Source organism: Erythrolamprus reginae, chromosome 6 (assembly GCF_031021105.1).
Source record: "Erythrolamprus reginae isolate rEryReg1 chromosome 6, rEryReg1.hap1, whole genome shotgun sequence".
NCBI classification, from domain to species: Eukaryota; Metazoa; Chordata; class Lepidosauria; order Squamata; family Dipsadidae; genus Erythrolamprus; species Erythrolamprus reginae.
This window is the reverse complement of record NC_091955.1, coordinates 4997098-5009622: the sequence shown is the minus strand read 5'-3', so window position 1 is coordinate 5009622 and position 12525 is coordinate 4997098. Positions and strand designations below refer to the sequence as shown.

The following is a 12525-nucleotide window of genomic DNA, read 5'->3' as shown; positions in this document are numbered from 1 at the left end:
GATAGATAGATAGATAGATAATAGATAGATAGATAGATAGATAGATAGATAGATAGATAGATAGATAGATAGATAGATAATAGATGGATGGATGGATGGATGGATGGATGGATGGATGGATAGATAGATGATAGATAGATAATAGATAGATAGATAGATAGATAGATAGATAGATAGATAGATAGATAGATAGATAGATAATAGATAGATGATAGGTAGGTAGGTAGGTAGGTAGCTAGCTAGCTAGCTAGCTAGCTAGCTAGATAGATAGATAGATAGATAGATAGATAGATAGATAGATAGACAGACAGACAGACAGACAGACAGATAGATAGATAGATAGAAAGATGATAGATAGACAGACAGACAGACAAACACCTATTTCCTTTCAAACTCTTATGTTTTACAGAGATTGCTTTTTGCCAAACTTTTTGGCCATTTAACATCCGCAAGGAGAGCTCGGAAGTCAGAAGTTCCACATTTCCGGCTAAAAAAAGTCCAGAATATTAAAATGTGGCTTTCCCTTCGCTCCTATCTAAAGGTTTGTGGTTATTTATTTATTCCAACTTCCGCCTAAATTAAGGCCACAGAAGGTGCTATTGATACAACAGAGGCTTAAACACTCTTCACTTATTACGGACACACACACAAAGTGCAGGTATTTGCAAGTCCAGTGGTACCTCTACCTAAGAACGCCTCTACTTACTGTTCTGCCGGCGTGTCCCAACTGCCCGTACTTACAGGGTAATTAGTCCAGAAAGACACACACCACACGATAGAAGGAAAACCAAAAATCTTTATCAACAGAAAAGCAGAAAAAACTCCCTTTTAAAATGTCAAAGGGATTTTCTGATGCACACAAGGCACAGGTTAAATGCAATCCAATTTCTCACCCAGTAACTGGGAAATTGAGTCCAATTTTAAAGTCCAGAAAGTCCACACACAGTCTTGAACAGGGAAACAGCAAAACCACGATCTTGACGAAACTATGAATCAGATAAACTACCACGAGGCTAAACCAGCACACTGCTCTTTTATCTGTAGCACTAATTACAGCAGCCCCACCCAACCACAGGTGGCCTCACTTATCTCCTGTAATAATCCTTCAGTTGTTCTCTCCTATGTGTGGGTCCGTCATAAGTTATTGTTCAGAATCCAGGGATGATAAGGGTGATTCATCTCTTCTTAGGCTGTCTGCCAAACTCCCCTCTTCCCTGTCACTCACGCTTCCTTCGTCAGAGGAGCCTTCGTCAGAAGATTCTATCGGGACAAAATTGAACGGGTCCAAAGATGGGCTACAAGAATGGTGGAAGGTCTTCAGCATAAAACGTATCAGGAAAGACTTCATGAACTCAATCTGTATAGTCTGGAGGACAGAAGGAAAAGGGGGGACACGATCGAAACATTTAAATATGCTAAAGGGTTAAATAGGTTCCAGGAGGGAAGTGTTTTTAATAGGAAAGTGAACACAAGAACAAGGGGACACAATCTGAAGTTAGTTGGGGGAAAGATCAGAAGCAACATGAGAAAATATTATTTTACTGAAAGAGTAGTAGATCCTTGGAACAAACTTCCAGCAGATGTGGTAGATAAATCCACAGTAAGTGAATTTAAACATGCCTGGGATAAACATAGATCCATCCTGAGATAAAATACAAAAAATAGTATAAGGGCAGACTAGATGGACCATGAGGTCTTTTTCTGCCGTCAGTCTTCTATGTTTCTATGTATGGGCCCACAACAGTTGCTGTGTATTAATTAGACCAGGTCAGCTCAATTTCCAGGTTCTTATGACAGCTCATTCATCCATCCAAACATTCACTGCTCTGTTTTTTAATTACAGAGACGTGGCCCTCAGCGTTCGGTGGATGTCATCGTTTCCTCCGCTTTCCTGTTGACCATCTCTGTAGTGTTTATCTGCTGCGCACAGGTAAGAAACCCTGAATTCCTTCATATCGAAATATCGCAAGTTTTAAGCAGCCGACATAGAAATGTTCCCACGTGCCTGCTCACATGGACCTCAACGGGCCTAAATTCATGCAGAACCCTGAAAGCAAAAATAGATTTTAAAAAGACCCCAAGGCGTTTAGCTGGATCCATTGTTTTTCAGCCTTGGTCAATCAATCAATCAATCAATCAATCAATCAATCAATCAAAGACTTCATGAACTCAATCTGTGTAGTCTGGAGGACAGAAGGGAAAGAGGGGACATGATCGAAACATTTAAATATGTTAAAGGGTTAAATAGGGTTCAGGAGGGAAGTGTTTGTAAAAGGAAAGTGAACACAAGAACAAGGGGGCACAATCTGAGGTTATTTGGGGGAAAGATTAGAAGCAACGTGAGAAAATATTATTTTACTGAAAGAGTAGTAGATGCTTGGAATAAACTTCCAGCAGACATGGTTGGTAAATCCACAGTAAGTGAATTTAAACATGCCTGGGAAAAAAACATATATCCATCCTAAGATAAAATACAGGAAATAGTATAAGGGCAGACTCCGAGTCCTCGGAGAGGGGCGGCATACAAATCTAATAAATAATAATAATAATAATAGATGGACCATGAGGTCTTTTTCTTAGTATTGTATTGGCAATTCTGTGTTAGCAAAAACTTCAGAAGAAAAGGATTTGGGGTAGTGATTTCTGACAGTTTCAAAATGGGTGAACAGTGCAGTCAGGCGGTACGGAAAGCAAGTAGGATGCTTGGCTGCATAGTTAGAGGTATAAAAAGCAGGAACAGGGAGATTATGATCCCGCTATATAGAGTATTCCATTTGGAACACTGTGTTCAGTTCTGGAGACCTCACCTACAAAAAGATATTGACAAAATTGAACGGGTCCAAAGACGGGCTAGAAGAATGGTGGAAGGTCTTAAGCATAAAACGTATCAGGAAAGACTTCATGAACTCAATCTGTCTAGTCTGGAGGACAGAAGGGAAAGAGGGGACGTGATCGAAACATTTAAATATGTGAAAAGGTTAAATAAGGTTCAGGAGGGAAGTGTTTTTAATAGGAAAGTGAACACAAGAACAAGGGGACCCAATCTGAGGTTAGTTGGGGGAAAGATCAAAAGCAACATGAGAAAATATTATTTTACTGAAAGAGGAGTAGATCCTTGGAACAAACTTCCAGCAGACGTGGTAGATAAATCCACAGAGACTGAATTTAAACATGCCTGCGATAAACATATATCCATCCTAAGATAAAATACAGAAAATAGTATAAGGGCAGACTAGATGGACCAGGAGGTCTTTTTCTGCCGTCAGACTTCTACGTTTCTATGTTCCATAGGGAAGTAAAGATTTCACAGGATTGCAACAGAAGTCGTTTATTCATTATTTACTTTTCAGTGCAAGATAACTTTGGCAGTGATGGAGGATTAATTAACCCCTCTGTTTTTTGTGTTTTTTTATTTTTTGTTTTGCCTTCTCTCAGTTGCTTCACGTCCACGCGGTCTTCCTTGACTGCCATTATAATTGGGAACTGGTCATATGGTGCATTTCATTGACCCTTTTCCTTTTGAGATTTGTGACACTCGGGTCCGAAACCAGCAAGAAGTACAGCAATACGTCCATATTGCTTACGGAACAGGTGAGAATTTTCCTGGCGTGGGGAAAAAGTGACAATAAAGTTAACATTGTGTGTTTGTTTGTTATAAAAATAAAGTTTACTTATGTTCTGTCGGGCTCTCTGATAGGAGCCTCCCGAAAATTCAAGGATACAAATTTCAGGCACACACACGTTTGAAAATTCAAAACAATGTTGTTTATCACAAAAGTCAAAATAAACTAAGCACTCTTTTTGTATTGCAAAGAGCACTCGTCCCAAAACAACCAGATAGTCTGTACAATTTCCCTTAAGCAGTCATTAAGTACTTAGCCAGCAGGTGTGGAGAAACTTCACACCCCTTCTTCTTCCAACGAAGGGAGACACACTCACACACGTTGCTCTGCTTTGGTTTCAAAGGCGTGAAAAAGCAACAAAGTCCAGCACACAAGATTCCTGACGAAACTGCAACAGATATTCTTCCACAATGACCAAACCCACATGCTGCTATTTAGGGAATTTCATGGGCGGAGCTTTGACGTCATAAAGACGTCCTTCCTGGCCGGCCGAAACGTGGACTCCAGGAAGGACGTCTCCGTGACGTCAAAGCTCCGCCCATGAAATTCCCTATTGGGATTCCTCACCTCCGTTTGAGCCTCCCGACCGGCCGACAGCTCCGCGGCTCTTCTGGCAAGGTGACAATCGGGCGCCGGGGCTTCTCGGTGGCCTCCTGAAACCGAACCCGGAACCCGAACTTTTGCCGAACTTCCATGTTCGGTGTTCGGGAGAACGCCAAGAAGCCCCCCCAGCTGTTTCAAAAGGCAACAGCCGGGCGGCGGGGCTTTTCGGCGGCCTCCCGAAGCCGAACCCAGAAGTTCGGCAGAAGTTTGGGTTCGGCATTTGGGAGAACACTGAGAAGCCCCCCGGATGTTTCAAAAGGCGATAGCCGGGCGGCGGGGCTTCTCGGCAGCCTCCCGAACCCGAACTTTTGCCGAACGTCCGGATTCGGCGTTCGGGAGAATGCTGAGAAGCGCCCGGCTGTATCAAAAGGTGACAGCCGGGTGGCGGCACCCAGCGGAGCGCCGTTTTTGCACATTTTTTTTGCTTGCACGCATTAATTTATTTTATATTGTTCCTATGGGAAACATTGTTTCGCCTTAAGAACCTCCTCCCGGAACCAATTAAGTCCGTAAGACGAGGTATCACTGTACTTCGAAACCTCCTTTCAGAGGGGAACAACAGAAAGAGACCTTAAATTGTGTGTGTGGGGTCTCTAACGATGCTTTGAGCTCTAAACACATAACACTTATCAGCAGTATCCTGAAAGATAGGAAGTCAGTTTCCTATGCTGTTCTTGGTTGTCTTCACCACTTTCTATGTGAGCCACTGCTGCCACCGAACCAAACAGGGAAGGAATTTGTTCAAGAGGAAACCGATTGTTTCTTTTAACTGACATCTGTTTCTCTGCCCTGGGTTAGATAAACCTGTACTTGAAAATGGAAAAGAAGCCGAACAAGAAAGAAGAACTAACATTGGTCAACAATGTCTTAAAACTCGCTACCAAGTTATTGAAGGTAAGAATTTCAAAAATGGAAGCGATTTTGGTAGTGATAAATAGACCGATCGTTTTCATTTTGAGATTGTGATCTTATTCCCTCTTTGGGTTCTGCCAGTTCTCAGATTTGACTAAAATTCCATCATTTCTGTTACAATTAATTTTTTTTTTTAAATTATAACCATCTGTTCGGACCTAGGCATCCCAGAGTCATGAAGCAGATTCCTTGTCCTGACAAAAACCTTTTTTTTTATTAAGCTAATGTGAATTCCTAGCTTTCACATCCAGCAAAGTCCCGGCAAGTAGTCTTTCAAGGGTGAATTGCAAAAATAGACCATATCAGTCCTTGGATAGTTGTCAGGATGTTAGCTTCCAGGCATAACGCTGAGCAAGGAAATACTAGCCGCCCTGAGTCTGCGGAGAGGGGCGGCATACAAATCCAATAAATAATAATAATAATAATAATAATAATAATAATAATAATAATAATAATAATACTTGGCAATGAGTCTCTGTGAGGCACAACTCAGATAAGCCAATCTTCACACAAATAATGAACTAATTGTCTCCTGCAAACCCCCTCCCCCCTTTCGCTCCTATTGAGCAGTGTGGTCGGGCAGTAGGAAAAGCAAGTAGGATGCTTGGCTGCATTGCTAGAGGTATAACAAGCAGGAAGAGGGAGATTGTGATCCCCTTATATAGAGCGCTGGTGAGACCCCATTTGGAATACTGTGTTCAGTTCTGGAGACCTCACCTACAAAAAGATATTGACAAAATTGAACGGGTCCAAAGACGGGCTACAAGAATGGTGGAAGGTCTTAAGCATAAAACGTATCAGGAAAGACTTCATGAACTCAATCTGTATAGTCTGGAGGAACAGAAGGAAAAGGGGAGACATGATCTAAACATTTAAATATGTTAAAGGGTTAAATAAGGTTCAGGAGGGAAGTGTTTTTAATAGGAAAGTGAACACAAGAACAAGGGGACACAATCTAAAGTTAGTTGGGGGAAAGATCAAAAGCAACGTGAGAAAATATTATTTTACTGAAAGAGTAGTAGATCCTCGGAACAAGCTTCCAGCAGACGTGTTTGGTCAATCCACAGTAACTGAATTTAAACATGCCTGGGATAAATATATATGCATTGTAAGATAAAATGCAGGAAATAGTATAAGGGCAGACTAGATGGACCATGAGGTCTTTTTCTGCCGTCAGTCTTCTATGTTTCTATGTTTCTATTTATTTCATATGGGAGGGGCCATTCAGCATCCCCTTGTACCTTTACTCCCAAGTCGACCTCTGTTCCTTAATTGTCCCCTTCTGGAAGCTCTGCGCATGGGCAAACCGGTAACAGCCTCCAGCTGTTCTTCAGCCTCACTTATCTCCGACTCCGAAGGTAGCTGATAACTGTCGGACAGCCCTAGTCCTGTTTCTGCCTCCGATGTAGAGCATGCATTAGAGCCTTTCCCTGGCTCCAGGACTGACCCATGTTCCTCCCCACAGGGTATCCAGCAAACCTGGAAAACAGGGAAATCTGAATTATCAGGGAAATCAGCAGTTTGGGAAATAACAGGGAATTTGTGCTGAAAAAACCGGAATAAATCAGGGGGGGAAACCAAACTGTATTAAAATGTTTAAAAGTCAGGGGAAAATCAAGTAAAAAAAAACGGGTCGCGTTGCCTGGCAGAGTCAAGCAAAAATGAGCATAACTGTGGCAACAACTTGCTTCCTCGGCTACCGATATTTCTCCACGGCTTAGCTGTTTGGTGTGACATCATCTACAATCGCGCCTTAACTAGATCGCAAGTTAGAGGGAAATGTTAGGAAAATATCACGGAATTTCAAAATGCTTTGCCCCTGGACACCCTGTCCCCAACTTCTTCACTGTCCGAGTCTGCCCCCAGTTCCACTGGCTGCTGGCAGGCCACAATACCAAATAATATTTAAATAGTATTGGTAGCTCTCGGCTTATGACTGCAATTTTCGTGGCTAAGTAAGTCAAAAAGGTCATTTTAGACCTTTTCCCCCCACACATTGCAGTTCTTAAATTAGTAACAGAGTTGTTCATTGAATCTGGCTTCCGAGTTGACTTTGCTTGGCAGAAGGTCGCAAAAAGTGACCACAGAACTGTGGGACATTGCGACCATCGTAAATAGGATACAGTTGCTAATTGGCCATAGGTGTGAAAAGTAGTCATACGCCATTGTCATTTCAAACGGTCCCGAAATGTGGACTAGCTGCTTTTCTTCCAATTAGGCCATTTATATTTCTTCCATTTTTATGAGGTAAATATATTTCTTTATGAGGTAAATATATTTCTTTATGAGGTAAATATATTTCTTTATGAGGTAAATATATTTCTTTATGAGGTAAATATATTTCTTTCTTTCCAGGAATTGGATAATCCCTTCAGATTATATGGATTAACAATGAATCCTTTACTTTACAATATAACACAAGTTGTTATCCTATCTGCCGTTTCGGGCGTAATCAGCGACTTGCTCGGATTTAACCTAAAGGTAATTTTCTCAATTTTGCTCTTAATTTATTTTTAACTTCTGCGGGTTTTAAAAATTATTATTATTAATAATTGTGGTCCTCCTCTGAATCTAGTGGTTTCTTGTAGACATTTCATTACCGAATTAGGGGATATCATCAGTGCAGGGCTGAGGTTAACTAGAGGGGAATGAAACATATACCACCACTGACAGAGCAAGCCACTAGTATAATAGGAGAGCAAACCCTACTCCCTTACTGTTGTGGTTGGCTCTGGTCCAGCTTCTGCAACGGGGAATTTGGACATTGCTTCAGAGGAATTCTCGGGTTCACAGAGATGTGTGTTATTGCCAGAAGATTCTGATAATGAAGATTCATTGCCTAGGACAGAAAGTGGGGGAGGGGAATCAGACGGAGAGATGGGTGCAGCCAGCCCATCAATTAATGCTCCCATTAGTGAGACGTCAGACTCGGAGGAGGATCCACTAGTAGACGCTCATATGCGAAGGCTCATGGCAAGAAGGGACCAGCTGCGCAGGTATCGTCGAAGATGAGGGAGAACACCTGTTGCTGAGGCAATTAGGGTAATGTGTTTGGTGATAAATTACGGGCATGTGGGCGTTTATCCGTTTGGAGAAAGACCATTGCTACTGCTTGGATTATTCCAGGACTTCTACTGACTTTTTGGAGACTTCACAGTTAACTAACTCTTGTGGACTCATAGAAGGGGGAGGCTGTGAGGATTCACAGCTGCCTTAATTGCTCTTTTGTTTTTACCTTTGGCTGCATTCCAGGGCTGTTATCTGGGTGAGAGAAATTTGGCTCTTTTTAAAGTGAATTTGTATTCCTAACTCACTGGAGGCGTTTAGCGAAGAGCCGGGCATAACACTTACTAGCACTGATGAAATTACTTAGTTCGGTAAGGAAAAGCCTGCAAGAAAACCAGAAAAAACCCTCCACCCCCCACCCAGCGAGCTGCATTTGTTACCTGTAAAGTTTCTATCCCCTTGGCAAAGGTTTCCACCTCTGACGTCAGAGGAGGATAAGTACCAGATAAACGGCGGAATGATGATCTCTCTTTGACTCACCCCCACCCCACCCCCATTTCTAATTTCAGCTTTGGAAGATCAAATCCTGACCCTCTTCCAAGGCTGGAGGGCCACGTTGTTCCTGAAGAAGACAATTCGGAAGAAACCGAACTGCCTTCCCGCAACTCTGCCAGGTGCCGGATTTGCAATCTCTTTACGGACATCGTTGGAGGGAGAGAAGGAAAAATATATATATACACACAACCCCCCCCCCCCCCAAAGTGTTTACAACTGACAGTCTAGTGCAATCGGAATATTTATTTTACCTTTTCGGTTTTTATTTTTTAAAGGAAACGTTTGTTTTAGCTGACAGTACGTTTGGTTGTGGATCTTCAACGGGCTTTGGTTACTGAAAGGGTCAAAAATACACACACACACACACATATATAGCTGAGAGGAGGAGAATCTGTGGCCTAGAGGTTAAAGCTTCTGTCTTACAGGCAGATGGCCCAGGTTCAAATCCCGTGAAAGGGTATGGCTAGCTGATGAGAGCTAAGTAGCGTGAAATAGATCAATACTAGTCTCCCTTCCTTTTCATGATCAGCAAAATAAATTATTCAGACACGCACAAACATAGCTGAGAGGAGGAGAACCTGTGGCCTAGAGGTTAAAGCTTCTGTCTTACAGGCAGATGGCCCAGGTTCAAATCCCATGAAAGGGTTTGGCTAGCTGATGAGAGCTAAGTAGCGTGAAATAGATCTATACTAGTCTCCCTTTATTTTCATTATCAGCAAAATATATTACACACACACACACACACACACTGTTCTGCCCCAGCTACGGCCCACAAAGAACTCAGCGCACACAAATTGCGCAACCTCGTCACTGCCCGACTCAGTGGTCAGCTGCATAGACCGTTGGGCACATCGCCCCATCAGCCTCTTTTCTGGCGGGATCCGCAACCAGCTGCACAAAGTTGTTGGTGGGCCACAATGTATATCGCTATATCGAATGAAGCGATCTCGGTCCCCGGGATTCCAGTTGTGTGTCCCCCCTCTTAAGTCGGACGGGCTTCAGGGATTTGTGAGAGAACGAAGCCCCTTCTAAGCTAAAGACGTTCTTGTTACATCAGACTCGGTCCGCCTGGACGTCGCTTGATCGAATGAAGTATTACCAAGTATTTGGAACACTTTTTAATCTCCTGCCCTCGAGACGAGGGGGCGTCGGCACCACCAGCATAGAAAATTACGCTTACTGTAACGACGACGCATTATGCCGGAGAGCTAAGAGAGAGGAATCATTTTATTATTGTTGTTGTTACTTTTTAAAAGCATCAATGCAAAACCCAGCATCTTTCTTAGCTCAAAAGAGATTCCGGGATCCACACGGAACCTGTTGTTTTAAAAGAGGACCGAATCTCAACAAGGTGTTACTGAGCAAATCAACAAGTGCTCTTTCACGATGGTGTTTGTTTTTTCAATGTTTAGCCGAGCAATAATTGTAAACTGTTATGACGCTGTAAGATATTTTGATAAAAATTTAGCTGTTGTATTTATTTGAAAACGCGGAGCTGTTTGCCCAGCTCTCTGCCGCTCAGTATCTGCACTTTTGTGGTTATTTTAATAAATATATATATATATATATATATATATATATATATATATATATATATATATATATATATATATATATATACCCTATTTTCCCCAAAATAAGACATCCCCTGATAATAAGGCCCAATCGGGCTTTTGAGTGCATGGCAATAAGGCCAAACACTTATTTCAGGGTTCCAAAAAATAGAATACAGAGTCTTATTTTTGGGGAAGCATGATACCTAGCTATCTACCTATCTACCTAACCACCCAACCTTCCTTCCTTCCTTCCTTCCTCCCACCCTCTCTCGAGCTGTCATCTATCTGTCTGTCCATCCATCCATCCTCTTTCTCCCAAAGTAAGACATCCACTGATAATAAGGCTCAATTGGGGTTTTGAGTGCATAGCAATAAGGCCAGGAGCTTATTTCAGGGTTCAGAAAAATATGAGACGGGGTCTTATTTCCGGGGAAACATGATATCTACCTATCTACCCAACCTACCTTCCTTCCTTCCTTTCTTCCTTCCTTCCTTCCTTCCATCCAACCAACCAACCAACCAACCAACCAACCATCATCTAGCAATCTAGCTATCATCTATCTATGTATCTAGCTATTGTCTTTCTGTCTGTCTATCATCTCTCTCTCTCTCTCTCTCTCTCTCTCTCTCTCTCTCTCTCTCTCTATCTATCTATCTATCTATTCTATTTCCCCCCAAAATAAGACATCCCCTGATAATAATTGGGCTTTTGAGTCCATGGCAATAAGGCCAAGCACATTTCAGGGTTCAAAAAATATATGTAAGACAGGTTCGCGATTGGGCATACAAACTGTGTGTATGTTCAACCCGAACATTTGCCCTCCCCCCCCAGTACACTCTAATGTGACTTATACCATACACAGAGGCTTTAAAGTGAACTTCTTAGTATGTTTTAAATTATAGGATGAAACGTCGTTTTTTCCACCCTGTTCCTAACCTTTCCCAGCATCACTTTGGAGTGAGCATATTTAAAAAAATCAGACTGCGGATTTAAAAGCTCCCGATTTGAAACAACACAAAGCACACACACACAGAGAAAAGATTTTCTTCCTTGCTTTCAAATAACATGATAAAAACAAATTTATTTCCAGTGTACTTTTTGGAAGTGAGTACAGTAATACCTCGTCTTACAAACTTAATTGGTTCCCGGAGGAGGTTCGTAAGGCGAAAAGTTCATAAGACAAAACAATGTTTCCAATAGGAAACAATGTAAAATCAATCAATGTGTGCAAGAACACCCCTCCCCCCCGCAAAAATGGCGCTCCGCTGGCCGCCGCCGCCCAGCTGTCACCTTTTGAAACAGCCAGGGGGCTTCTCGGCGTCCTCCCGAACACCGAACCCGAACTTTTGCTGAACTTCCGGGTTTGGCGTTCAGGAGGCCGCTGAGAAGCCCCGCTGCCCGGCTGTCACCTTTTGAAACAGCCAGGGGGCTTCCTGGCGTTCTCCCAAATGCCGAACCTGGAAGTTTGACAAAAGTTCGAGTTCGGCTTTCAGGTTCGGGAGGACACCGAGAAGCCCCGCCGCCCGGCTATCGGCTTTGCAAAAGAGCCGCGGAGCTGTCGTCCGGTTGGGAGGCTCAAACGGAGGTGGGGAATCCCAATAGGGAATTCCATGGGCGGAGCTTTGACATTATGGAGACGTCCATCCTGGCCATCCGAAACTTTTGCCGAACCTCCGGGTTCAGTGTTCGGGAGAACGCCGAGAAGCCCCACGGCTGTTTCAAAAGGCGACAGCTGGGCAGCAGGGCTTCTCGGTGGACATCCGAACCCGAACTTTTGCCGAACTTCCGGGTTTGGCGTTCGGGTGGCGGGTTCGTAAGGCGGAAAAAGTTCGTAAGAAGAGGCAAAATATATCCGAACCCCGGGTTGGTATCTCGGAAAGTTCGTATGATGAGGGGTTCGTATCACGAGGTATTGCTGTATATGTAAAGATAAGGCGGTCTGACTGCAAATGTGCAAGTTCCAATTGTGATCTGAAAACAGAGGAAAGAAGTTCTTTTCCTTGGTCCATGAACATAAAATGACAGGCTCCATTTATTTCTGGCTCAAGGTCAGAGCCATTTAACTCGGTTTCTGTAATTTCATGAAGCTATGTATAGGTTTATACGTGTAGACAGTATTAGTCAGTTTTGGCTTTAGTGGTAATACTAGCAACCGGCGGTTAGTTATGCAGTGGACAGAGGTGATGCCTGTAATTGAATTACCTTGATATGATGTGTACAGCTCTGATCTGTTGGGGTGGGGAAAGAAAATGCTAGTGGCATGCCACGG

At 42.9% G+C, this 12525-nt stretch overlaps 1 protein-coding gene across 3 annotated transcripts in view; it reads left to right on the top strand.

Annotated features, from left to right (window-relative positions):
• PHTF2 (putative homeodomain transcription factor 2) overlaps positions 1-10162 on the top strand; it is an 83757-nt gene extending 73595 nt beyond the window's left edge. For 2 of the 3 annotated variants that reach the window (XM_070755100.1, XM_070755101.1), the window contains exons 13-18: positions 410-541; positions 1844-1930; positions 3436-3591; positions 5025-5120; positions 7494-7619; positions 8714-10162. In XM_070755100.1, coding sequence (XP_070611201.1) covers positions 410-541; positions 1844-1930; positions 3436-3591; positions 5025-5120; positions 7494-7619; positions 8714-8734 — 618 coding nt within the window. In that variant the 3' untranslated portion in view covers positions 8735-10162. The remainder of the gene's footprint in view (positions 1-409; positions 542-1843; positions 1931-3435; positions 3592-5024; positions 5121-7493; positions 7620-8713) is intronic. The other variant, XM_070755102.1, reaches the window with a different exon arrangement.
• The last annotated feature ends 2363 nt before the right edge of the window (positions 10163-12525 follow it).